Below are 27,007 nucleotides of genomic sequence, written 5' to 3'. Positions count from 1 at the left end.
CTTGGCGGCACAGGGGTTCAGGCTTGATGGCTAACCCACCACGCTGCTCTCTGGGGGGGAAGCCGATGGGACAATTCTATTCTGTCCTGTAAGGGTCACTATGAATGGGCATTACATCAGTCAAAACCATCATTGTAATTAATGCTATTTCAGAAAGTGGGGAAAAATTACTTTTGGTTTTTAAAATGTTGCCTAGGGAAATGATTAGTAACTGGGGTAAAAAATAAACCATTTGCTATACAAGTACCACCACTGTGTAGTGATGAACTGCTATTCCATGGCACCCAGGAGCACCGGGAGGGGAACGGGGGCTGCGTTACGGTACACTGGAGGCGGCAGGGGCACACCTACAGGTGTCAAGTGAAAAAGACACAAGCTTGCACACAGTAAAGTCCCAGGACTGTTCACAGTGATTAACCTCCTCAGTTCCTTGCATTTTTAAAAACACAGCTACGTTAAAAAAATATAACGAAGGAAAACAGGACTATGAGGGGGGCTGTCCAGAGCCTGGACAAAGGCACATTCTCTGAAAAGCCTCAACCGAGCTCTCTCTGGCTGTCCCCGGGCACCCGTGAGGTCTGACCTTAACGAAATGCAGCATGGTGAAGGAGAAGTGCTCATTGCAGAAACAGCAGTACACCACCATCTCGATGAGTGCCAGCAGCGAGCCCGTCAGCTCTCGCAACGCAAACATGACCTGCAGGGGCGAGACAAAGGGCGCTACCTTTCCTCACGTCACATCCATGCTAACTGGCTTCCACGGACATTCACTCAGTATCACCAACAGTGCCTCGAGCAGGGGTTCCCCCCTTTTAGCTCCAAGGGGCCTGTGGATAGGTTCAGGGTACCTGAACATTTCTGAAATGATTTTGTGGAAATCAGATTTTCAAAAGCAACACCCCGAGAGATTAAAGTAACCACAGATCCAAGAAAGAACCAAAATGAGGTTCACAGCACAACACTGTGGTTTATGATTTTAAAACCAGCAGGAGATGGTGTGCATGGATGCAGATCACTGCAGAGCCAGAAATACACGAGGGTCAAAAGATTCCAGTCACAAGAGACAGGAGCTCTGGGAGAGAAGGGGCCCGACTGGACAGGCCACAGCGCGCTCTTCCTTAGCACGCCAGAGACCAATCCCACTGACATCGAGACTCTGAAGCTTTACTGAGAGCAAACGCCTCATCTTTCTCCTGGGAGCAACTGGTTGTTCAACTACAGATCTGCGGTTCACAGCTGACTATGCTGCCAGACCTTCTCTTCATCAGTGGACCGGGCAAAATCAATGGCCAAAAGTGCTTGTTCCTCACGTAGGGTACAATCACTAAAATAGAACGACAGCTTGAGCATAACAGGTACATACCTCTAACAGGTAAGGCTTCCCTTCGGACAAGAATAACAAGGCTTCCACTTCCTCGTGGAGGGGCAGCAGAGGGCTGGAGGGAGCAATGCTAATGGGCGGCCGTTGTTTAAATAAACCCGGAGCTTCAGGAGACCAAAGGAACAAAGCAGAAAACACACCACTCTCACTAGGAGACATTTCATGAAACAGATGCTCTTAAGATAATCTGACCCTCCAATGCTGGACCTTCAGTGTGTCGAAACAGGAGGCACGCCCGTGACCACTGTGTGCCTGGTCTCCTTGACCCAAGACCATCTTTTAAAGAGGCAAAATAGCTTCTGAATAAAATGTCCAGACTTTCCTCTGGACAGACACGGGACCAACACATATCTGTTCCTCACACAACTGTCCTCAAATCACAGCCAAGCAGAATCGACCCGGATGAAAAGGGGAACACCATTGGCTACGAAAATAGGGGCCTACACTCAGTTTTTCTTCTTCTTCTTCTAAGTCTTATTCATTTGGTTGCGGCTGAGAATATGGCCCAGTAAAACATACACCCAATCAGCAGCTCCTGTGAGCACAATCTGTGACCCTCAATTCCTCATCACGGCAAGCATGCTCCTGTTTCTTTGCTGAGCCCTCCTTCCTCGCTAGTGCGAACTCACCGCTCCCTAAGGTTCCTGCCTGATCTCCACTGCTGCTGCCCATGTGACTCTATATACACACTTCTTAAAAAGAGTCTAAGGGTTAAGGAAGACCTTTTTGCTAGTAGCTCAGCTTAACTACTGCTTTGTTCTAAGACGACTTCAGGGGCTGTTTGTGGTGTAAGGTTTAAAGATTATCTCAGGGCAATTGTTTCAGGGGTCCACTCACCCTTCCTCCATGGCTCTATCAAATCTAAGACACCAAGGTAACTTGAAATTCTGTTCTGCATTTTTGGGGAGCCAGGATGTTTTGTTTTTAATATTCTTATCTTAGAATATTAAGGATTTCTAGTTAGAAAGGTCAGATGGCTGGGTCAAATTTGTGTGGCTAGGGAACTCTAACCCACACCTTGGCTGGTTTTCCCACTAAATTAGCTGTTCCAATTACAGTGATGAATGGGCTTTGGATCATCTTGAATCCTAGAGTTCTTGAAAACAGAAAGCTTAACGTAGCCCTTCCCTTTGATAAATGATTGATTCACTCTCTCTAATCTAATGTGACAAGTTAGTAAAATAAGGTGAAGTTTACCACAAATCAAAATACAAACTCCTATGTGCTCTGCACACATCAAGTGGCCAAAGGAGAACCAAGTGATATCCATTTAATTGCGGGCTGAGTGCTCTCCATTCCAGGCGACACCAAATCAGTATCTCTTCATTTGTCTGGTGTATCCAGATGTTAAACTTACCAACATTCCTTTGGGAAGAGACATCAGAATGCAAAACCAATAATGCCACTGTATTGTGAAGATTCCCAAATTCCCGGGCTTGTGCTGAACTCCAGCGACGGATCTGACACCACCGAAGATAAGGAAGGTGGGCATTAGTGTTTTAGAGATAACATGAGAAAGGACAGGGCTTGCTGGCTCATGACACATTGGGCCACAAATATTTCTCAGTGTTTGTTGGAAGTCAAAGCAAAAGAAGTGGCCACGGGTGTTAAGCTAGCTCAATCGTGTTTCTCTCTCAGGCAGACTCATACTCTGCAAGCCCACGCATACTGCAATGTCTGTCCTGGTAGGCCAGGTGGTTGTCCTGTTCCGTTGTTACAAGGGGAAAGGTCTGTGGGCTGGAGATCTGCAGGCCTGCTGGCCCTGCTTTGCTACTCACGGTGTTGTATTAATGGAGGCAAGTTTTCCCTCAAGAACCTCATCTCATTGCTTCACATCACAGGAACATAATGCTACCAGTGACTATTCTGCCTTTGTAGGTGTGAGCGACCAAATGAAGTGCTGACAATGGCAGTGACCTCCCACAGTACCACATGTGCTTCATAACTACAACACAACAGCACTTCAATGTGCCGCTGCAGTACTGCGAAGGTAAAGTAGAGCGCCAGTGTCCCTGACACAATCCCGAGACCCTGAGCCCACAGAGCACGCTGGTGTTGGTACGGGTTTCTAACAACGCAGAGTAAGAGAGCAGCTAGGAGAAGAAGCCTGCACCATGGGCCCGGCGGCCTCCTTTTCTAAAGAAAGAGAAGCCCTGGTACAATGCATTACACACAGGGTTTTGCAACTCTGAACAAATTACTTAACTTCTCTGTGCTCCATTTCTTCCCTGTGTTGGGACAGAAAATGGCCTATGGTGCAAACCTATATTGGGGTAGGACACATGACCAGTTCCATCTGGCATAGTAGGTTTTCTATTTTAGCACCTATCATTTCTGTATAATCACACTGTATATTTTAAATCCACCGAACAAAAGAGACATGATGGGAAACATACCAACTTCACACATTCACACACACACACACAATTTATAAACATATATTTATAAATATAAATAATGTGTATAATATAAATATTTATATATAAATCTATTTATATAAATATATATATAAATCACCAGTGCCCTGATTACAAAACAACTCTCATTTTTCTGAGAGTGTTCTATTTGCAGTATCACCACTAAAAGTACAATTTCATATCTGAATTCTGCTCTTGGTACCAGCCTCAAAACAGCCTTGTTCCCATTGTTACTAAGGACCTGTGGAAGGAGCCTTGGAGGCAGGTGGGTTCAGCATTAAGGTCAGCAGTTCAAACTCACTAGCTGCTCCTCAAGAGAAAGATGAGGTGGTCCGCTCCTGTAAAACCTCACAGTGCCAGGACTCTGCATAGGGTTTCTATGAGCTGGAATCGCCTTGATGGCGGTGGGTTTGGTTTATTTTTGGTACAAAGATGTGGCGGAGCCTTGGTGGTGCAGTTGTTAAAACACACTCGTCTTACCAACTGGAAAGTCAACGGTTGTGACGCACTAACCATTCTGCGGGAGAAAGACGTGGCAGTCTGCTTCCATAAAGACCCAGCCTTGGAAAGCTATGGAGTGTTCCTCTCTGTCCTACCGGGTTACTATGAATGGGGGCTGACTAGCTGGCCTGGGTTTAGGCAGAAGGGGAATTCCAGTGCTGCCACCCTAGCTTCTAGCTCCCAGTCAGCATCTCCCTTTCCCTCCTTCCTGTGGCCCTCGGCCGTTCACACTGGGATCTAGCCGCTCACGTAAGTTGTAAAAGGAACTGAACTGCAAAGAACGTATGAGTACACACTGCACCAAGAATAACCATACCTAGCACCAGCAGTGGGGATCCAGGTGGCCATGAAAACCCCGGCCATTGGGAAGCTAGCTGCAGGCATACCTGGTTGTTTTGTCGATTGATGCCCAGGAGGAAGCTGATCATGTGTCGCAACGCAGAATGCCTCAGGAGAAGGTCTCCAGCCCTAATACCTTGCTGTCATAAGACAGTGAAAATGACAAGTTAGGGTCCTATCCAGGTGAAAATGTGCCTTACAACAGTTAACGAGTCATCTGTTTTTTCAAGTGCTATGGTTTAACACATTTATTACAATCTAATTTTAAAAACTCTTGCATTCAAACAGCCTTACGTTCTTCCGAGTGGCTATACACAGTGGTGAGCCAATAGCTCGCATGCAGACTCACACTACCGTGGGCTAGTGGCTGTACGTAACTGCATCGCAATTCTTGCAACTAACAGCAACCCAGAGAGAAAGCGAATGTAACCCAGTCTAGGATTTCCGAGAATACTCAAGGAACCTTGGCATGTCAATCCCGGAACAGTCTAACATTATCTTGTGATTTCCTCTCCCCTTTGGAGTGTACATCCAGTCACACAGGACCTCGGAAAACTGAAGGGGTGGACTCCCTTCCTTCACATCCACTATCAATACAGTAAAATGCAGCACCAGGAAAGCAACCACTTACCTTTTGTACAAAAGTACTGAAGAGGGAAAAGTACTGAGCACAGTTCTTACAATTTTCTGGAACATCTTTATCCAACAAAGCAAGCAGCACCTCCAGCAACTGATGAAGGCTTTTCAACTGGCCAGAGAGGAAAGACAAAACCACACGAAGGAGGAGAGTGTCAGGAAGACACTGTACCAGCAGCCATTGAAATCAATCACAGGAGAACAAAAGGAAAGGGCAGGTCGATACAATCCAGTCCCAGATTGATGGAGTTATGCTTTGGAGAGCAAATCCAGAATGATTAGTTTTACCTTGCAGGGTAAGATCGGTACTGTAGGCGAAAATAAAGAAAAAGAAAGCCTACGTTGCCTCCTAAATTTCAGCGTCAAGAGCACGAGTCTGCTGGTCATACTTTCTCCAGAGTCAATCTCTGCCTCTTTACAAAGGATGGAGGCTTGGCGGAGACTTACTTCTGAATCCCTCCCTCCTCTATGCGGCTTCCTCACATAATCACAGATGCAAAGAATAGAAACACACACACAGGCAGAGGGGCTAGAAATCAAGCCAATGGAGCAAATGGAGAGCAACAGCCTGACAGAATGACAACGGTAATATTGACTCAACTGTGAACTTACTTGAAAGCCCGCTGACGCCTCATGGAAAGCTTTGAAAAACATTTTATTTGTTTAGAAACCATTTTGGTTATCACATTGCTCTTTCCCTCCCACCCCAACTATGGTTTTGGACAAGTCCCTACAAATTCATCTGCGAACTGGGAATTTTAAGACCAGGCTCCCTCCAGAGATGTATCCATAGACCTCTCAAGTATTCCCATCCTTTCTGTCATATCCTTTTATAAATACAAAGTTAGCATTGGTATAGCACTTCAATTTCAAAGTGGGTGGCCAGAGGCACCATTTCCATGATGGAGGGGAGGGCAGAAAGACAGAACACACCAGCTGGGTATCAACGAGGGGTTACAGAGGCAGATGGCTCCCGTGCGGATGCCTCCTGGCCCTTCCTTTCCAGCACTGCAGGCCTGGCCTGAGAGGGTGCAGGGGAGAGCGGTCTGCCGAGGCCTGACCGTCCCACAGGAGACTGCACTGATGCTGCCTTTCTCCCGTGTTTCAGCTGACAACACGGGGAGAACTGGGAGGAGAGGAAGGTCGATACCCTAAAGCATCCTGGTGAAGTGTAGACGTATCTCCATAGGGATATCTCAGATCAATGGGGGTCAACCTGTCCACAGGGTCCTATGAAGGCAGAGCTGCATATCCACCCTGACCTGACCTAGAGCAGCTTCCTCACTGCCATCGAGTCGAAGCCAACTCATAGCAACCCTACAGGACAGGGTAGAACTGCCCCAGTGAGTTTCTTAGAGTGCAACTGTTAACGTGGGAAGACGGCCCCATCTTTCTCCCTTGGAGCAGCTGGTGGTTTTGAACTGCTGATCTTGAGGTCACCACTATGCTACTAGGACTCCTTAGAGCAGCTTCCAGCGACTTCTATTATGTATATCCTGCATCCAGGTAAAGTTAGCTTGAAGAATGGTTCTTACTATTGTTTCACCTGAGTGAAAACATTGCCTTTGAGAAAACCTCAGCTTCCTCATGATTCCGGGAACTGACAGACAATTCTAGGTCCTTCCCACAGTGGCACACTTGACTTCCTGGTTCATTCTGGACTGAGCAAAGCTCTTGAGCTTGTTTGCTCTACCAGCACATCCCAGGCCAGGCAATGCTGCAGGAATCAGTGCGTGGGTACCAGGTTCTGGGTAACATCCTTCTGAAAGAACTTGCTTAAGGCTGTATATAGCAAAGCCAGGAACTGAATTTGAAGGAGCGCTTCCTAGAATTCTATTAACTTTATTGAGTCATACTGCCTCTAGCTACTATTTTTAAGGAGCCAATTGGTTCTGAAAATAACATTTTTCAAAGTTTTCCATGTAGTGTCAGCTGTTTGAAACAGCAAACTTGGAAGTAACTGCTGTTGCTTGCTAAGGCTTAATTAATAACTTAGTGAAAGATCAGACTTAAAATGTCTATCATTTGTTTCCCCCAGACTTGACATTTTCGGGGAGTGAGGATGGTTAAGAAGTACCATGGTCTGTTTTATCACAGGCACATGTGGAACTGTCAACCAGAAAGTATGTTCCAGGAAACAGGGTTAGCAAGAAGAATTTAGAGGAAAAGTAAAAAAGGTTGGGAAATGAGAGACCAGAAGGAACTGTTTTGGCCAATGGCCCTAAGAGGAACGACATGGTTTGAACCGGTTACCTATTACAAATCTGACCAGTGAAACCGCTTATGAGGAAAGGCACAAAGCCAGAAGAGGCTCAAAGGATCTGTTGGTCGAGACTGGAATCTCTAGGCTCAGGTTAGTCTCGGTTCAGAGATCTAAATCAAATTTCTGAGAGAGCACTCTGAAAAGAGGGGATTCTAGAAAGCAGAATTCAGAAGTAGACCAAAGCAGACCTAAAAATCCCGAGGCTACTCTGGTTCCCAGGAACTGAGGAGGAAGGAACAGAAGGTCTTCTACAACTGGGATTGATCGGAAAACCAGGTTATTTGATGTGGCAAAATTACCAGACTCCAACCCCAGGTGCTGTTTTTGGTTATGTGCATTTACACATGAGTGTGACGATTTAAACACGGGACTGACCTTTTCCTGATAAAACAAGGCACTATCTAGAGTTTTCTCCAGAACGGTTGCTACAGCAATACGCACTTCTCTCACACTGCACTCCAGCAAGAAAATCCTGAAACAAAGAGAAATATGATGTCAAAGAAACCAAGATATTTCTAGCGCTCCAACTGTGAAGCTGGGATCGACAAGCACCAAGATGGGCAGGGGTGGCAGCCTTATTGCCCCAAGACACGCAGCCAGTTCTCCCCACTTTCCCCTCGGAGGCCAGCCAGTTCTCTCTCGTGGTGACAGGTGCCTTAGATCCTTCAACAAGCAGCTCTGTCTTTGCTTCCATGTCTGTCTGTCTGGGTGTGGGGGTATTAAATGTGGGGGTTTTCATCATAAGCCCCTGCTAATGTCCAAGGGAAAAAAAATTACACAAAGGCTTTAGCTCAATTCTCCGGAGAGCTTTAGCTTTCTGCAGTTCGTGCTCATGGGCTACTAGGGGGACATGGTCCCAACAGTGAAACACAACCCCTCAACACTGACAGTGGCTTCCTTCTTCTTGTCCTCTTCCCCGGAAATGAACACCAATGTAAGTGTAAATTTGGAGTGAAAGGTGTATGAAGGCAAAGAACTGAACAGTTTATAAACTCCATACTTTCAGGAGTAGGTCTAACACTCCTTCAGTTTCTTAGAATATGATTCTACAGTTTTGAGGCCAGACAGCACCCATGATCCTCTCATTCACCTAATTTTTTCCCTTTCCTTCCCTTGCCCTCCCTGGCCGACCCAGGCTTCTCCTTTGAGATGGAGAGTGCTTGTTCTTCCTGCTGTACCCCACCACGGCTGTTCAGAAAGGGAACAAGGAGTGGTGGGACACATATAAAACCAAACACAGCATGTCCACCTCATTGGGATCCTGCTTTGTACAAACTCAAAGGTACAATGACATTTCCAGCAACAGCTGGCGGGCTGGGTGGAGCTGACAGACACAGCCAGGGAGAAGGACACAGGGCACTGTGGTGTCATGGCACCCCCTGGCCCCATGGGACAGCCAATGAACCCGAGGGTGAGAGAGGTTGACTTGGTAAGCATGGCTGGGAGTGACTGGAGCAACTGGACTGCTTACCAAAACACAATCTACACAAACTTACAAACACCCTACTAGTATATATTTTTGGAGAAATATTAATATTCTTTTTCAGTCAGAATTCAAACAGACAACACTGTAGACAGTGACATACACACTAGGGGGTCTGAGGGGGGGGGGCTTGGTCTTTCTGAGCCCCCAGAGCTGCAGCAGGGTTCGGCATGCCCACCAGGGAGCGTGTGCCTCTCTGCCCCACATGCTCCCCTTGCCCTTACTGAGCCCCGGAGTCTGGTCCAAGAGGGAGCGTTTTGGAAAGAGTGATCTGAGGAGTTTCCCCACGAGTAACAATCAGAAAGATAATTTCAAGTTGAAATTAAAAAGGTTACAAGAAACTTCACATTTACACCACTGCAAGGACACAAGTTTCTGTGAATGAAAAGATTTTCACACTTACTTTATTAGCTCTCGACCCTCAGAACTAATAAAATATTCCACTAGCCACTGGCAAGCATCAAAACTTTTTGAAAGCAATGCTTCAATTGTGGCAATCCATTCTTCCGTATCAACCCTTTAAACAAGCAGAGATAATGATGTTAAGATGATGGTCTATTAGGTAGATGTCCTTTGGGTTTGCCTTTTATGCGGGAGTGGTGGCGGCGGGGAGGTGCAGTTCAATACTCAAGGACTGTTGATCAGGACAGTTCACTGGGCCCAAGAAGCCAATGCTGTGCATTCTTTGGGAATTACTTGGTGTCATTCTTGATTCTTAAGACTTTACTGACAATTTTATCTTCTGCATCTTATTCAAACAATTTCATTTGGGGAAAATACCTAACCTGTAGCATTTTCTTTTGCTAAACTAATTTACATTTATAAAACTCCTACTTTCAGAATAGCTTACTATGTCAATAGTATTACATATTACTACTACAACCATTAGGAGTCTACGTTCTGGGGGGCGGAAGTCATTTATGCAGAAAAATGCTATAATGACACAGGCCCTTGCACTATGCCAGCTTCCTAATCCCCCATAAAGATCCAAAATGGAAATAGTGTGTAGTGTGTAAACAACATCTGAAAAGTTCACAAATTCCTTATTTGACCTTATGCTAGACATTAAAAGACTTATTATTTTTCAATCAAATAATAAAAGCAAATCTCACAACGTATCTTTGATGAGTCCACCTAAAGATGCGGTTGCGATCACATTCACTTTCATCTCCAGGTTTCTTCTACACCAATCCCCAACACCGTTCCACACCCGGAGCTCACCATGGCAGCGGGTGAGGAGCACCTGGGAATGTCAGTGCTCTTTGACCTGTCACTGGACCCCTCACCCCGAGTCTCTCCGTGTAAGCCAGGGCTCCACTGTTCTTCCCGCTCTACTCATCTACTCACAGAACAACTGTTCCTCCAGAACAGATGAGGTGTCCGGCGGGCACAAGGACACAATCAGAGGCTAGAGTCTCCAGGCCCTGCTCAGAAGCCCCTATCTTCCCGCACAAGCCCAACTCCTTGCTCTCTCCCCTGGCACTTAGGAACTCCCTGATCTCACCACATCTAACAGTCACCCAAGATCGTAACCCTTTCCCAGAGTAGAAAGCCTGATCTTTCTCCCATGGAGTGGATGGTGGATTCTAATCACTGACATTGCGGTTAAGAGCCCAAGGAGTAACCCAGTAACCTACTAAGCTACGAGGGGTCCTTCCATTGTAGCTAACCTCTCCCAAAATGCCTGGCTCTGGGCACGAGACAGCTACTCTCTCTATCTTAGCGGCCTGCCTTAGCGCCTACGGAGTCTGAGTTTGCATGGTCGTATAAAACCTTTTCAAAAGTGAAAAGAATATTTGTTTTATGATATGTCCAAACTTCCTTTAGACGTTTCAAACTTGTTTTGAACTTAAAGTAATTTACCACGTTTTCAAAAGAGAATGCTACTGCCTATAGTTCTCTTTTAGACGTGGTAGGCCACCAGCTCCTTGATACCAGAGTCAAGAGGGAATGTACAGTGTCTTCTACCTGTTTCTGTGCCCAGCAAAACAGGCTTCCAGGTTCAGCCCCTTTTAAAAACAGTTACATAACACTTACACAGTGCCAAGCACAATTCTAAGAACTTTACATATAAGAATTCATTCATTTCTCAGAACTAGGATACAATTATCATGATTATTCCCAGTTGATAGTTGAAAAGCTGAGACACTGGGAAATTGTTTATGGAGCGGGTCTCCCCTCAAGGGAATTTCTTACATGCAATAAAAAACACAACTAATCACACACTGCTCCGTAGGTGTGGCTGGCCTGCTGTGCTGTTTCCACTCCACCTAGGAAAAGGCCTCTGTTCTTCCCTGTGTGCTTTTCAAAACTGTCCGGGAACACCAACATCCTAATACCCTCTATAATGCTCATGTCTGCAGAGGATTTTTCTCACTTCCCCAAACCTACGGTACCTGTTCCCCAGATCACAGTTAATTCTTTGTGGGTTTGTTTCATTTATCTTTCGAATTTGATTGCTGTTAGCTGCCATCAAGTTCACTCCTGACTCACACATAGTAAGCCCACATACAATGGAATTACATGGTCCTTAGTGCGAGCCAACACCTGGGGCTGGCTGTAGACTGTTGTGTGATCGATAGGATTTTCACTGGCTGATTTTCAGAACTGATGGCCAGACCTTTTCTTATTAGAGTGAAACTCCTTAATAATACAGATCATGTCTTAATCATCTGAATGTATTAGGTGGTGTTTCTATAATGTTTGAAAAAGTTTCATCTTCAACATTTAAAAATTGAACTTTAACTGAATTAATCTGTGCTTTCGGTTACAATAGGTATCCCTGCTCACCTGAGTTTTTTCTTTGTCCGTAGGTAAGTCTGAAAAAGGAATTGGATGGCAAGCTGTAGGCTCACCTTTGCCATGCAAGGATAAAAGGGATGCTTTAATTTCGTCTATGAGAGAGAAGGAAAAAGGAAATATTTTTCAGAGGTTTTATAGGTTATCACACTTCATTAGGAACTAAACAATGACAAGATAAAGTCATATGCTCTAAGGAAAATCTAGCTAATTTATTATGGACAATGCTCCTTTTAAGTTAAAAACAAGCTAAGAAATGACATCCCCTTCATTTCTTCTCTGAGGTCCTCTTGAAATGGAGCCTGTAGACCACGGGATGGTAAGTAAGCTACCAAGAGACTAAAAGCTTTTTCCGTACTGGCAACTTATATAAAATCATGGTACTCAAGAAAAAGACTATTTGGCAATTTGAGTAATGTCTGGTGACAAATTAGGAAAAGCCCAGTACCCAGTGACATCCCTTCATGACGACTCCTTGGGGTTTTCTTTACAAATCTTAAATGGCACTGAAGCCAGTAAGTGGAAACCCACAGTCGTACTCCTCCACTCTGAACTCCACTGACATTTATGGGAATCTTCTTTGCGTCTAAAATGAATGTTAACCACTGAGAGGAGGCTGTGTTACTGAGTTTCAATTATTCAACTAGCTACTTACAGCATTCAGTGAAGCTAAAGATAAAACAAAACTGAAATAGTCACTACTGTACACATCCCTATTCTTCATGAACTTGAGGTTTTCATCTCTCACCATCTGCAAAAGAAATTAAGTAATTACTAAGAAACAGAATAAAATAGCAAAATTTAGAGGATATTTCCAGTGGTATATCATGTAAAATGCAATGCTTTAAAGCCCGTAATTCCTTTCCCACATGGTTTGAATTTTTAAAGAAAGGAAGCCAATCTTCCTTTTGAACGTAAGCAACTATAGAAACAAAATGATGACATTTGATAAAATCATCACATTCCTTCTGGGAAATCTGGGAAACCCCTCACAAGAGGACAGATGGATGAGACAGGCAATGTCTTCTCAAGTACAAACCACCCGGGTTCTCCCTTGTCAAAGCTCAATGCTCTTTCTCCTAAAGAGAGGCTCCAGCTTTTTCTTAAAATCGCTGGGCCTAGCTATTCATTGTGAAAAGCCATTTTGACAGTGCCCATATTTTTATTTTTTACTAAACAAACAAATTTATTTCTCAATTAAGGTTGACTATTTGAGAATGATGAGGGCAATAAATGTACAAATGTGCTTTACACAATTGATGTATGTATGGATTGTGATAAGAGTTGTATGAGCCCCCAATAAAACGATGTAAAAAAAAATTAAGGTGACTAAAAGTTCAAATCTGGGCACCATCTCCGGGGGTTGGCTTTCTCTGTGTGTCAGCTCAGAAGGGACGGTCCTTGTCTCCTTACAGCACCTAGAGGCCCAGCTTTCCTAAGAGACCTCTATGTGTCTTGGTGTCACGCTTCCCCTGGGTCTTGGAGGTTCTCAGCAGAGAGACCTCAGGTCCAAAGGGCATATTCTGCTCCTGGCTCTTCTTTCTCAACGATCAGAACCTTCCTCCTCCCCTCTTGCTGGATTCTCTCTCTTTTCATCACTCGTGAGATAAAAGGTATGACTTAAGCAAGCGTGGGACTTGAGTAAGGCCGTACTCTAAGAGACACCACACACTGACTCTGTCCTATTAAGAGTTTAGGATTTACAACGCATCACAAATGGCGGGCAATTACATCAGATTACAAAACGGTGGGTAATCACAGTGCTAGGACTCATGGCCTAGCCAAGTTGTCCTGTATTTTCCCTAAACCCCAAACTCACAGCCATCAAAGCGATTCCAACTCACAGTTGGACACAGCAGGATTGTCCCTCTGGGTTTCTGAGACTGAAACTCTTTACAGGAGTGGGAAGCCTTGTTTTTCTCCCAAGACTATTTGGGGTGGGGGTGGGGAGGACGAGACACAATCCAATCCATGGTGGAATGTATTCTCCAAGTTTCTACCCTGGCCCTGTCCTAGTTCCAGACTCAAGCTAGGACTCAAAGTCAACTCTGCTGAATTAAGTGCCTAGCTTTTAGGGTATGACGCCCAGGTTGATAATCTGACAGTGGTGAAAAAATCCCAGGTCTAAAACACCTTCTCTGACACAGTTTCTCCACCTGAACATGGGAACTAATAACGCCTGCTACTGCACCAGTCTTTGAAGAGTTAGATATGTGTTTAATCGGATGCAGCACACAGTAGATTTTCCCTAAGGAAAGGTCATTATTGTCTGACTAGTCTTACCTACGGATTCTGTTCATGATGTCTATGAGGCAGGGTGAAAAGCAGTTATACTACAGAGGCAGGAAATAATCTACTGGGATTAGGTTGTATCTTGAGTCAATCCTGAAATATACAATGCTGGGTCTACAGATGTTGAAAGGAGACAAAGACCTTCTTTCAAAATTCTGTAAAAAGAAAGCCTTTCCCTCGAGTTGGCACACTGCATTTCGACGTATAACCTCAACTTGAGAAGGGAGTTCCGATGGTGTAGTAGTTATACACTAGGTCAGCAGTTCAACGCCAGCAGTCACTCCTCAGGTGAAAGACAAGGATTTCTACTCTTGTCAAGAGTTACAGCCTTGGGAACTCAAAGGGGCAGTGCTACCCTGCCCTACAGAGCTGCTGTGAGTTGGAATGATTCCATGGTAGCGATTTGTTTTGATTTTGAAATTGTAAGAGAATACATTTCTATTTGTTGAAGCCATCCACTTGTGGTATTTCTAGTATAACAGCTCTAGATAATTAAGACAACAACCATCTATCTTTAAAACCTAGTAGAAAAGATTAATGAAACAAGGTGAATATCATGATCGGGCAACTAACTACATTCACAAGCAGCTAGCTGTATTTCCACTTCGGAGCCTTTATAATGAGTCTTGATTTTTAGATGGATTTCAATCCTTGAATTTTACACGGTTCTTACCTGGTATATTCGTGCAGGCATTTTCTCAACAAATAGTCCTTTTTTCTCTCCCTTTTTAACCAACTTGGTTAGAATAGAGAGCCGGTCATTATTAGGCCTGTGGGGCCGCGGAGATGACTGAGGTGAAATTTCTGGTGAAGACGGAGCTGACCTAAGACATGGAATCAGAAAACGGTTTGTCGGGTGTAAGGTAGCTATCACTTCAGTAGTTGTTACAACTTGCCAAACTTATATAAACAGAGCCCTAGCCCTAACAGTAGTATATATTAGACATACAGGTACTTAAATACTGCCAGGAGTTTAAAAAATTTCAGTTCCAGGTGTGAAGGGGAAACCCCCCACTCAATTCTTGAATGATTGACATGCATGTTTCTAAATACACACTGACGTCTTATCAAGGAGACGATGGCCGGAAGACAGATGAGGGGAGAAAACTCACCTCTTTTCTTTTCAGGATGTCTCTCTAGCGGATTACACTCAAACAGTGTATTCTCAAACTTCACAAACCTGCCCACTGCAATCACGTATCAAAGTACACACCAAGAGAAGAGAAACTTACAGCGATAGATCTTCAGCTTCCTGCCTTACAACGCTGACTCGACTTTTCTTTGGTAATACTGGGGAGTTCTGGTCCGATACCCTTTGGTAGAAGAGCATGTAGGCATTCCAGTATCTTCGGCGTACATCAGTATATGGGTTTGCTTAATAACAAGACATTATGAAAGAAGTCTTTGTAAATAAAAGCTTTTCTAGTTTTGACACTATAAAACAAATGGCCCATAAATCAAATAAGCAACTATTAATTACATTGGTAAAATGTAAAGTTTAAAATAAAATGTGTGGCTTCTTAAGAGTACTGTGTTGAAGGGAAGTCAGGGTACCACAGTTCTGGGAATAATCTGGATCAGCTAGCCCACTTGAGTGGTGACATGGTAGAGCGGGCAGAGAGGGTGATGGGAGTGTATGGTAATGGAGAAGGAGAGAGAAGGTAAGCATTTCTAAGCAAGTCCACTCTAAGTAAAACTAACATTTAAAAATGGCTCAGATGGGATTATAAATGGCCTCACCACCATTTCTGCATTGACTTGTCAACTTTTCTTGGTAAATTGACAACTATACATGGAACCATTAAAGGCTACTACACCAGAGGAACCAGGAACAAGCCATAGCATCACAATCTAGGAGTGTGGTCTTATACAAACAGGGGTCTTTAAAGGTCCCCAGAGTATTTCAAAAGCAGGCAAGAAGCACCATTCTTAGGTTGGTTTCAGAAGAGCTAGTTAAGATTTCTGCAAATATATTTATTAAATAACAAATCCAGACTGGATTTTGTGATATATTTTTCCACATAGCCTTGTTTTCCCCAGGGGAGTAGGAGCTGTCAAGGCAAAGATTACTTTGCCACATTGTATAGCAAACGTGGTTTTAAAAATACAGTGGTTAAAAAGGTCTTCTTAATTAACCACATTACAAGGCAGGTCAATAACACTGGAAAACTTTAGTGGACAACTACTTCTGAAATGATTTTAAGGTTGAAATTCTTACTCAGTTTTTTTCTCCTTGATATTCATTTTCCTCCCACCTCACCCCTAAAGACTTATGGGAAGGAATTTTTTTTTAAAAACTCTGGTCATCAAAGACAGTTCCTTAATTCTCCTGCTAGAACAACAATTATATACAATAACTCCTTTTTTAATTTAGAGTTTTCTATCAATAAGATTTATATGTACACACACACACAGGCCGTATTTATAGCAAACTTTAAAGTTTACTGATTGGATGATAATAGAAATGTCAGTAGTTTGAGCCTACTACCTGCTCCACAAGAGAGAGCCATAGTCATCTGTCTACGTCTATAAAGATTTACAGCCTTGGGAACTCTGTGGGGCAGGTCTCTGTTCTAAAGGGTCACAATGAGTCAGAATCAGCTGCAAGGTAATGTTTAGTTTGTATGAATTTTAAAAAACTACGTCTGTCTAAGTGAGATAGGCTGGATGAACAATCAGGAAGAGAAAATGACGGGACCGATGGTTCTGGGAAGACACGGGAGAAGGGGAGGTGGGGGGAAAGGATGTGGTGTTAAGAAACCCAGGGACAAGGGATCAACAAGTGATCCAAATTGGTGGTGAGGAGGCTGTAGGAGGCCTGGTAGGGGGTGATCAAGGAGAATGTAACCGAGAGGAATTACTGAAACCCAAATGAACGCTGAGCATGATAGTGAGACAAGAGGAAAGTAGAAGGAAATAGAGGAAGAGCTATGAGGCAAAGGGCATTTACAGAGGTCTGAATAAAGGCATGTACAAATGTAAATATATTTATATATGAGGATAGGGGAAATAGATCTATGTGCATATATTTATAGGTTTAGTATTAAGGTAGCAGATGGAATTTGGGCCTCCACTCAAGTACTCCTTCAATGCAAGAACACTTTGTTCTATTAAACTGTCATTTCATGATGCTCACCTTCCCGATAGGATCACTGAAGACAAATGGGTGCATAAGCAAATGTGGTGAAAAAAATTGATGGTGCCTAGCTATCAAAAGATATAGCTTCTGGGGACTTAAAGGCTTGAAGGTAAACAAGCGGCCATCTAGCTGAGAAGCAACAAAGCCCACATGGAAGAAGCACACCAGCATGTATGATCATGAGGTGCTGAAGAGATGAGGTGTCAGGCATCAAAGAACAAAAAAATCAAACCACTGTGAATGATGGGGAGTGCAGATTGGGGACCCAAAGCCCATCTGTAGGCAACTGGACCTCCACCTTACAGAAGGGTTGCAGGGAGGAGACGAGCCAGTCAGGGTGCAGTGTAGCAATGATGAAACATACAACCTTCCTCTAGTTCTTTAATGCTTCCTCCTCCCTCCGCCCCCACTATCATGATCCCAATTCTACCTTAGGAATCTGGTTAGACCAGAGGATGTACACTGGTACAGATAGGGACTGGGGACACAGGGAATTCAGGACAGATGATCCCTTCAGGACCAGTAGTGAGTGGCGACACCGGGAGGGTGGGGTGGAAAGGGGGGAACCGATTACAAGGATCTACACATAACCTCCTCCCTGGGGATGGACAACAGAAAGGAGGGAAGGGAGACATTGGACAGTGTAAGATATGACAAAATAATAATTTAAAAATTATCAAGGGTTCATGAGGGGCAGGGCAGCGGGGCAGGTGGAAAATGAGGAGCTGATGCCAGGGGCTTACATAGAGAGTAAATGTTTTGAGAATGTTGAGGGCAACAAACGTACAAATGTGCTTTACACAATTGATGTTATGTATGGATTGTGATAAGAGTTGTATGATCCCCCAATAAAATGATTTAAAATAAAATTAAAAAAAATAAATAAAATATCAGTAAATACTTACTTTGATCATAAACTTTTGGTCTATATTCGCCTCCAAAGCACTCATATTCCAAAGTCTCATCATTTAAGTCAAACTCTTCTATAACTGTGTCATTAAATTTATACCACTTTCCTTTTCCACATCCCCTAGAGGACAGAGATAAGACAAACCTTGTAAGGTTAAAATGTAAAATTCCCCATCCTTAATTATTTATCTCTATGTATCCTTCACAATAAAACTGATGATTACTATTTGAAAACCTAAGAAAAACATAGCAACAGTTATTTGAATTCCTACAATAACTTTTCCAATTAAAGGCACGGTAATTGTTATAGCAGGTCTTAACAATGTGAAATGCGGCACCATCAGAGAGCTGTGCAAGTGCAGCTGTGCACCACAGTGCTCGCTGTGGGGGGATGTGCAGGGACCCCGGTAGGGCTGAGAGGCGGGAGGTCGCCACCATATACACTTACCGCCTGTCCTTAATGAAGGAGTAGTAGTGGCCCGCATGTGCCTGCCCACTGTGCACAATCACACCGACAAGCTCATAGTTTTCTGTGAGGGCCACTTTTTTCCGTGGGGATCCTCCACCGCCCTGATCCAAACTTCGTCCGTTTTCACCAACTTCAGAAGACGAATCTTGACGAGCCATTCCTGAAACGGTGTATGGCTCCATGTTCAGCATCCAGGGAAACTGAAAACCAAAGGACCACAGAAGCATTGTATAGCACTACCCAATTCAAATCAGACAGAGAGCGGGTATATGCCCCTACAAAATCCCAGAAGGGCTCACAAATCCGGAAAAGTATCCAAATAATCCCCAACTCTTCACAGTAAGGGCAGCATCCAGCTCCAGCGGGAACTGTCTAGAAAGGTGGTTGGCTATGCATCTGCTGTTCCACCAGCAGCAGCCCTGGGCTTGAGGAACCCCCCCTCACACTGAGCCCCTAACGCTTCCATCCTTCAGGTGAAATCTGAATGTACAAGTTGGAAACAGTGACGACGAGAGTTGGAAATGGGTGTAATACATTTCAGTGGGGAAAATTTACCCTTATTTGTTCATCATATTTAATGGAACGTCCACTCTCCCAGTCAAATCCAAATCTCATCAGATGAATGACCAAGACACTAGGTAAAGACTTAATGCAGGTCCTCTTCACTGTTATTCTCTGAAGAAAAGCAAAAGGCAATTATCTCCATGGAGAAAATAAACGGCAAAGGAATCAAAGCAAAGGGTATAGATTTCCAGAGGTCTTCCCCACCCCATATGTCAACAAGCAATAGTACAACCCAATGAAAGTAGCAATGGAGGCTCACTACAGAGACAGAGGACATGGACAACGACTCACTCCTGCTTTTTAAAAGTGGCAAAGGTAATACCTTTTCTTTACACTTTTCACAGTAATACGCATTACTTCCTTCCAAAACTTCTCCTCTAACAAACTGATCCAAAGAAATCTCCAGACTTTGACAAGACGTCACTCCTAGATTGAGAGCCATGAACGCTTCCTCACGCTCATACCTGAGTCAAAACAAACGGAGAAAACTGGGATCAGCGATGGAACCCTAAGTCTTGAAATGATCACAAAGCTGAGCTTGAGCTACATTCAAACACTGGAGAAATATACCCATTGCTTCCCTGCTCTCTTCAAAAGCACACAGAGAAACAAAAGAACAACTTGTGACGATTCAGAACTAATCTCAACAACTATTCCCCACTGCTCTAAACATTTAGAGAATCCTTCAGAAATACATCTGCAAGTTCTCAAAAGGGAAAACTCACAACATCCTCAAAGAATCATTTCAAATGATGATCATGATGTGTTATGACAGTGATGATATAGTAACTCACCTGTGAGGACAGTCTTTACAGATCTTCTGATCAGAATAGATGCCCTGAAAAGTATTCTTGAAAACTTGGTCCCTTCCCATTTTCTGTTGGAATAAGAAGTTTAAACTTTGATGCCTCTTGTTCCAATGCAATTTTATCTAGGTCTAGCCTAAATTTAAGATTTCATGTCAATCACCAAAATAAAATGAGTCATTGGAGTCGTTTAGGCTGGGAATGGATGGAAAAAGAAGCCGGCACTGACTCAGCTATCACATAACGCAGAGGCATAATCAGGAAAAGCAGGAGGACGGGGTAAGCCCCAGCTAGCGGGTGAAGAGAGCACTCAGTGGGGTCTAAGACTCCCTCTGCCCACACCCTGACTGCCGACGTAGTGGGAACTCTCCACAGTCTTTTCCTCGGTGACCAGAAGGCTAGGGATTTGTAGGTAACTACATGAAATATCTAGATTTGGCACATAGATCGAGATCATCGTCTGAGTGGTTTTCAGGGGTGAGAATGGGGGGCGGGGAGGAAAGTCGCTGCTTTGGTGGTGGGGGTGGGGGAGTGCCACGGAGCCTGTTAAGAGTGACAGAAAAATCTAGACATGCATGTTGAATGTAATGAACAGAATTAATGTCACAGAACAGCAAATATTGTAATATACATCTTTACCACAAGAAAAGGGGGAAATCGACCGTGGATTGTGCCTATTGATAAAGGAAAGGCAAGAGCAGGCTATGTGCCCTTCCAGGGGGATGCCGTTTTTTTGTCCCACACATTACTGGGCGGGGCTCTAAGTGTCATGGCAAACAGCTGTTTCACGCTGGTCTCCTCGCCCGCCCTCTCCCAGAACTCTGTGCATTCCAAGACTGCTCTGAAGAAAGCCCTGGGCTCTCCAGTGAGGGCAGGTGGCCTCCGTGAGCTCACAGCGCAAACAAATGATCACTTTGTAGGTATCAGATTTTATCAAGTGTTATACTAAGTAAGATGAAAAGAGATAGATAATTCTAGCAATTGGTTTGGTGAAACAAAAAACAGTTCCATGGCAGTTAAACATAATCAACTTCTAATTTACTAACAATCACAAATCCCAAGAAACAGTCCTGGTACCATAATCAGAGTTTGCGGGGGACAGACAGAGTGACACTTTTACTACCTTGAGATATTCATCCATCTGATCGATGAGACTTGTAAAGAATTCGTATGCATCCTGCTGTTCTCGTACATAAAGTTCTTTGTTCCACATCTTGAAAATCTATGTCAACAAGAATTAAAGAAGTTGAACAAATAAAATCAGCACTTTCTGAACAGTAGAAAGAACAGTGCAATGTTTTTAAAACCAAGTTCACCACTAGCACATAGCAATGTTTAACTCAAGTGAGATTAGCTTGTGTACAACCATCTATATACCCTTCCTGGGTCCCCTAAAAGTAGTATCAAATCTCTGCAACTGATAGCGGGGTTTATCTAAGGCCATGGAATAGCTTCTACCTTAGAAAACACAAGATGATCCTCCACTTTATAAGACATAGTAACCCAAACAAAAACAAATTCATTGCCATCTAATCAATTCTGACTCACAGTGACCCTATAGCACAGAGTACAAACTCCTCTGTAGGTCCCCACGGCTGTAAATCTTTAGGAGGACACAGACCTAATCTCTCTCCAGTGGAGCAGTTGGTGGGCTTGAACTGCTGACCATGAGGTTAGCAGCCCAACACGATGCCACCAGTGCTCTTTAAAACATAATAAAGTCAGGTTAAAACTTAATGTTCTTTATTTAAACTCATTAGAGGAAACTGGTACAGGTCGAGAGGAATTATTTGAAATTCTGAAAGTCTGTTTTTACAGCACTTTGGTCATTTGAAAGCAAGTACCAATTTCAAGATGAACGCTACAGCTAATTCTTTTATAGGTTGCTGCCAATGAAATTAGTCTAGAAGAATAAAGTTAAGAAGCTCTCACTACAGAAGGAATCCGCAGTCAAATTCCAAACACATAAGCATTTTAAATCTAAAGAGTCACTGGGTGAAATACCTTCCAAAAGTTCTCAGGTACGTAATACTGCAGCTTGCTTTCCATCAGGTGGCCAAAGAGAGACTGCACTTGGTAAAACACACTGTCGTCTGGGTTGTCTGTGTCATCGTCCACGGACAGCAATGACTAAAAGAAACGGACCAAGTTAGAAACAGCGAAGTCCTTCACAGATTGCCTGGGTCGTTTAGAAAACCAGGGATGTCTAGATGTGGCCACAACTCTGCAGGTTTAACACCAGCACTTCCTAACTGGTGTGATCTCCAGCCTCTCCCCATTTTTGATTACGAAAAATCCCAACTAGTAATACGTATTTCTAAACTACTAAAACTGTTAGTACTTTTATAGGAGGGACACAAATTTAGAATAATCAAGTCTATCTGTCACACAGGCAACCTTATTTATAAAAATAAGTGAACATGCTATTTATGCTGATTTCAAAAGCTACAAAAAAAAAATCCTAGCCGTGCTTAGTTTTAACGAGCTAAAAAAGGAGCAGTACACCATGATTCTCACACCACACAGGACTGAGCAGGGGGTCAGTCACCTCAGGAAGGCCAGGTTGCATATACAGCTGCTGGAAGACTGCATTCATGTAACACGTAGCACCACCATTCCTCAGCCCCACAAACCCGGAGCTGGACCTGCTGTCCACTGGAGGAAGGTACTAGGAAAGAGTAGAAAGAGCCGAGAGTGAGAGTTAACATCTCTGCCATCACCAAGCCTCCACTATAGCTCGTTGGGATGTTTGAGAGGGGAAGGAGAGCCACTCACCACCCAGTGTGTTATTAAAACCATGTCCAGAGTTTTTCAGTGGACGTGAGCAGAACCACAAAATACCACCATCACCCTGGGAGCACAGTGGGTTCCCCACCTGCTTCTACAAAGACTGACAGCCTTGAAGCAGTTTGGCTCTGCCTTACAGTGCTGCTGTCTCTAGTCAATCGAACCCACAGCAGCGGTTTTGTTTTTCTGTTCACAATGCTGAACACCTGGCAAGCACATAGTAGGCATGCATTTGTTTATCCAGATTTTGTCAGGCGTTCAGCCGCTTGATTATCATTCAACACTTACTGCGGGCCTGCTGGGTGCCTCACGCCACACAACATGCCAGCGATAGAAGGAGTAAAAGTAGACCTGGTCCCTGACCTCAAGGAGCTTACCATAGGGGAAGCAGATGGCAATCAATTAAGAGCACTGACACACCTTACAAAGTGAGGTAAGTACTTTAAAGGACTATGGGTCTATGGCAGCATTTACTATGCAGACTCCTGAGGGGTGTGGATGGGCGAGAAAGGCTCCTATTTATTCCCTCCCTTTGTGAAAAGGCACTGCTGTTCTATGAAAATGCTTCTAACAAGCATATAATTAAATAAATACCTTATCCTTTTACTTGAAATCTGTTATAGAGTAGATGTCAGCAATAACTCTCTCTGGCATGTAGTAACATATCATAGTTTGTATTAATGCACTAGTCTATAGTCGATTTGAATATGAGTATATAATAACTCACAGCGTGTTGGGTTTTTTTGTATAGTTAGGAAAGTGCAAATGTAGTTTTGAAATCGTACTTAAGACGTCAACTTAAATAATGAAACGCACTGACATCTGGAACACTTACGTCAAACTCCTTAGTAAGAGCAGGGTCAGGTTGATGATGCATAGAAAGTAGCTCTTTTGTAATAATTTGAAGATTTGAAGGTGAGCTATCAGCCAACATTACGAGAACTTCATAGGCTGCCAATCGGCTATTAACTGTACTACACCTATGAACAAAATAAAGACAAATGACTTCAGCAATGGATCATATCAATTTGTTCACTGAGCTCAATTAGCATTTCAAATAAAAGTGATCCATCACACATAAGTCAGATCTGACCTCAGAAACCTAGTCACACAGTAGGAAGGATTCTGCTTACGTAACGGAACAACAGGTCAGAGAGAGACACAGAAAGGATGACTATGACGACTTAGCTAAGTATCTTTCTGACCTGATGATACAATGATGTGGGAATAACTGCCATTCGATTGAAGTAGCTAAAGAAAACCATTTATCTATCACTCTGAAATTCAAATAAAAGAAAGCCACATGGACACATATCAGAATAGCCATGACATTTTATATTGTAGAAGATAAGAAAATGGAAATAAACTTTTTACTTTGCTGAGGGTGGAGGTGGGGTGGGTAGGGCAATACATACTTTGCCAAATCCATTCCCTTACAGTAACGTATTAGATCCCTCACAAGGATTCCAGAGAGCCCTGGTGGGAAAGTGGTGACACTTCAGGCTGCTAACCACAAGGATAAGCGTGTGAAACCACCAGTTCTTCTGCAGGAAACAGGCAGCTTTCTACTCTTGGAAAGTCACCGCCTCAGAGACCCAGAAGCAGCTCTCTCCTGTCCTACAGGGGCTCTACTGGTTGCAATCGACTGATGGGAGTGAGTGCTTTGAGTGAGCAAGCATTCACGGAAACCACAGCTCCACAGACTGACCCCTGGAGATGGGTAGTCCTTCATCATGACCGAGCCCAACTTTGCATTCCTGAGGGGATCACGGGTTAGGTAGGGTGCATAGAAATGAGGACACCATAGCGCCGAGTGACACACAGAGGGGCATAGCAGCTGTGTTCATGGGGGCTGGCGGAGCTCTTGTGGAACCCTGTGCCAGGTACTGAGGACAAAGGCCATGCAGCTGACACGGCCCTTACTTCCAGTATTACAGTTCTGGGCTGCAAAGGCCAGGGAAGCAGGGAGGTTCCACACACAGGCTGTACATTAAAAGGTTGTTCTGTTATGGTTGCTACAAGAAGGAATTGGTAAGTAAAGATTTCCATAAAACTGCTGGAGTTTTCTTGTTCACAGAAAATTCAAACGCCGTTCTGTCTGTCACTGTACCGCTCTAACAGTCTGCCCATGGAGTGAGTGCTAATCTTCCAGAAAAAGACTGGGAAAGCACTAGAGGAGGGGAGTCCCAGCCCGAGGGACACATCAAACATTACAATGCAGGGCTAGTACATAAAATACCTTAAGGCGCTTCTACATATATGTTTATACATCTTAAGAGACTTCTTAGGAGGGCATAAAATATTACGTTATACTTTACCCATTTCAATTACTACTAAAATTATAGATTTTCCCCCCTAGTTAAAATGTCAAATCTTTCATATCTTCCGTATTGCTTGATTTCATGAGTGATGAACAAGTCAGTTGGACTCAGAGCCAATGTGAGGGCACCTCTGTACCCATTTCCTCAGCCTCAGCCTGTCTTCAATAGCATTAATGCCATCCCAAGGGGGCAGAGAGACAAAGGAACCTTTCACAGCTCCACGCCTAGAAAGATGCCCTTTTAGTCTAGGCTTACCATTGCAACATATCACCAGCAGTTTCAGTGGTCAGGACACAGTCACTCAGGAGAGAACAAGGTTCATGTATTGAGGCACACACATGGTTCTCAAAGACAAAGTCCTCAGGGCTTTACCCTCAGAGCCCATTGGCTTTTACTTTAGACATCATTCTTTTGTTGTTTTTTTAAAAATCATTTTATTGGGGGCTAGTACAACTCTTCTCACAATCCATACATCCAACCATTGTGTCAAGCACATTTGTACATTTGTTGCCATAATCATTCTCAAAACATCTGCTTTCTACTTGAGCCTTTAGTACAAGCTCATTTTTTCCCTTCCCTCTCTGCCCCCACTCCCTCATGAACCCTTGATGATTTATAAATTATTATTATTTTGTCATATCTTACACTGTCTGATGTCTCCCATCACCCACTTTTCTGTTGTCTGTCCCCCAGGGAGGGGGTTATATGTATATCCTTATAATTGGTTCCCCCTTTCTAGCCCACCTTCCATCCACCCTCATGGTATTGCCACTCTTACCACTGGTCCTGAGGGGTTCATCTGTCCCGGATTCCCTGTGTTTCCAGTTTCTATCTGTACCAGTGTACATCCTCTGGTCTAGCCAAATTTGCAAGGTAGAACTGGGATCATGACAGTGGAGGGTGGGGGAGCATTTAAGAACTAGAGGAAAGTTGTATACTTCATCATTGCTACACTGCACCCTGGCTGGCTTGTCTCCTCCCCGCGACCCTTCTGTAAGGGGATTAGACATCATTCTTATCCACTTAGTTTCTCTTAGAATTTGTTACCAACCAACTGCTCTCTGCTATTTACTGACAACAGAGATGAGCTTCCTTGCTCAGCACTTACTGGGTTTCCAGCTCAGTGTCTGTGCACGCATTTCTTCATACAGTGGGTCATACATGGCACACACAGACACAAGATGGAAGACAAACTCCAAGTTAATAACATCTTTTCGAACTAAAGTTTCAAATTAGAATTTTTACCAAAACTGAACACAACGTGCATTTTCCATACTTTGGATGAAAGTCCTGTTGACTGATGGCGGCACTGCCAGCTGGAGAATGACTATTTAAAATAATTCTAGAAGCTCGGAAAAGGAAGTCATCTAACAATGGCTTAATGAGTGACGAACCTGGAACAGAGCATAATATTCAGGTTGAGGATGAACACACATTTTAAATCACCTCCTGAACTTTTGTATCAGAGCAGCAAAGGCATCCAAGGTCATGAACGGAGGGGTTACTGAGTCTAGTCTAGTGCTTATCTCTGACCTCTCCCTATGCAGCAGGAGTTGTGGGTTGGGCGCTGGGCTAACGTGGAGCGGGGCAGGCTATACGATGGATGAACGCCTTCCTCCGGGGGCTTACAATACAGAGACGGGAGTCACTGCAAGGCAGGATGGTTTGTGTGGATAACAAGGTCACAGAAGGATTTTGACATTTTGTCAATACTTTCTTCAGAGAGAAATGTTGAGCGAGCGTCCCTTCTCTCTGTATCCCCAGTAGCCAGGAAGACTCGGCAGAACTTAGTTTGTCTTATCAAAGTGAGAGGTAGTATTTTAATTCATTTATGTAAATATAATTTATCATATTAAAAATGCTTTCTCAAGCTATATGTGCACCCAAAGAAGTTTCGTATG

At 43.8% G+C, this 27,007-nt stretch overlaps 1 protein-coding gene across 1 annotated transcript in view; it reads right to left on the bottom strand.

Annotated features, from left to right (window-relative positions):
* The window catches only part of USP24 (ubiquitin specific peptidase 24), a 98,546-nt gene that overhangs the window by 8,111 nt on the left and 63,428 nt on the right, over positions 1 to 27,007 (bottom strand). Inside the window, exons 41-61 of the mRNA XM_004699640.2 lie at positions 26,383 to 26,500; positions 23,621 to 23,765; positions 22,547 to 22,666; positions 22,003 to 22,128; positions 21,122 to 21,220; positions 19,987 to 20,069; positions 19,515 to 19,656; positions 19,184 to 19,303; positions 18,608 to 18,828; positions 18,156 to 18,280; positions 15,344 to 15,485; positions 14,785 to 14,935; positions 12,475 to 12,570; positions 11,811 to 11,914; positions 9,424 to 9,537; positions 7,913 to 8,009; positions 5,270 to 5,386; positions 4,686 to 4,778; positions 2,739 to 2,841; positions 1,364 to 1,485; positions 584 to 697 (exon numbers count right to left, since the gene is read on the bottom strand). Of these exons, the coding sequence (XP_004699697.1) occupies positions 584 to 697; positions 1,364 to 1,485; positions 2,739 to 2,841; positions 4,686 to 4,778; positions 5,270 to 5,386; positions 7,913 to 8,009; positions 9,424 to 9,537; positions 11,811 to 11,914; positions 12,475 to 12,570; positions 14,785 to 14,935; positions 15,344 to 15,485; positions 18,156 to 18,280; positions 18,608 to 18,828; positions 19,184 to 19,303; positions 19,515 to 19,656; positions 19,987 to 20,069; positions 21,122 to 21,220; positions 22,003 to 22,128; positions 22,547 to 22,666; positions 23,621 to 23,765; positions 26,383 to 26,500 (2,552 nt within the window). The remainder of the gene's footprint in view (positions 1 to 583; positions 698 to 1,363; positions 1,486 to 2,738; positions 2,842 to 4,685; positions 4,779 to 5,269; positions 5,387 to 7,912; positions 8,010 to 9,423; positions 9,538 to 11,810; positions 11,915 to 12,474; positions 12,571 to 14,784; positions 14,936 to 15,343; positions 15,486 to 18,155; positions 18,281 to 18,607; positions 18,829 to 19,183; positions 19,304 to 19,514; positions 19,657 to 19,986; positions 20,070 to 21,121; positions 21,221 to 22,002; positions 22,129 to 22,546; positions 22,667 to 23,620; positions 23,766 to 26,382; positions 26,501 to 27,007) is intronic.

The sequence above is a fragment of the Echinops telfairi genome, unplaced genomic scaffold, assembly GCF_000313985.2.
Source record: "Echinops telfairi isolate 266 unplaced genomic scaffold, ASM31398v2 ScPeMD7_443;HRSCAF=831, whole genome shotgun sequence".
Classification (NCBI taxonomy): domain Eukaryota; kingdom Metazoa; phylum Chordata; class Mammalia; order Afrosoricida; family Tenrecidae; genus Echinops; species Echinops telfairi.
The sequence above is the reverse complement of the archived record's forward strand: the minus strand, read 5'-3'. Positions and strand labels throughout refer to the sequence as shown.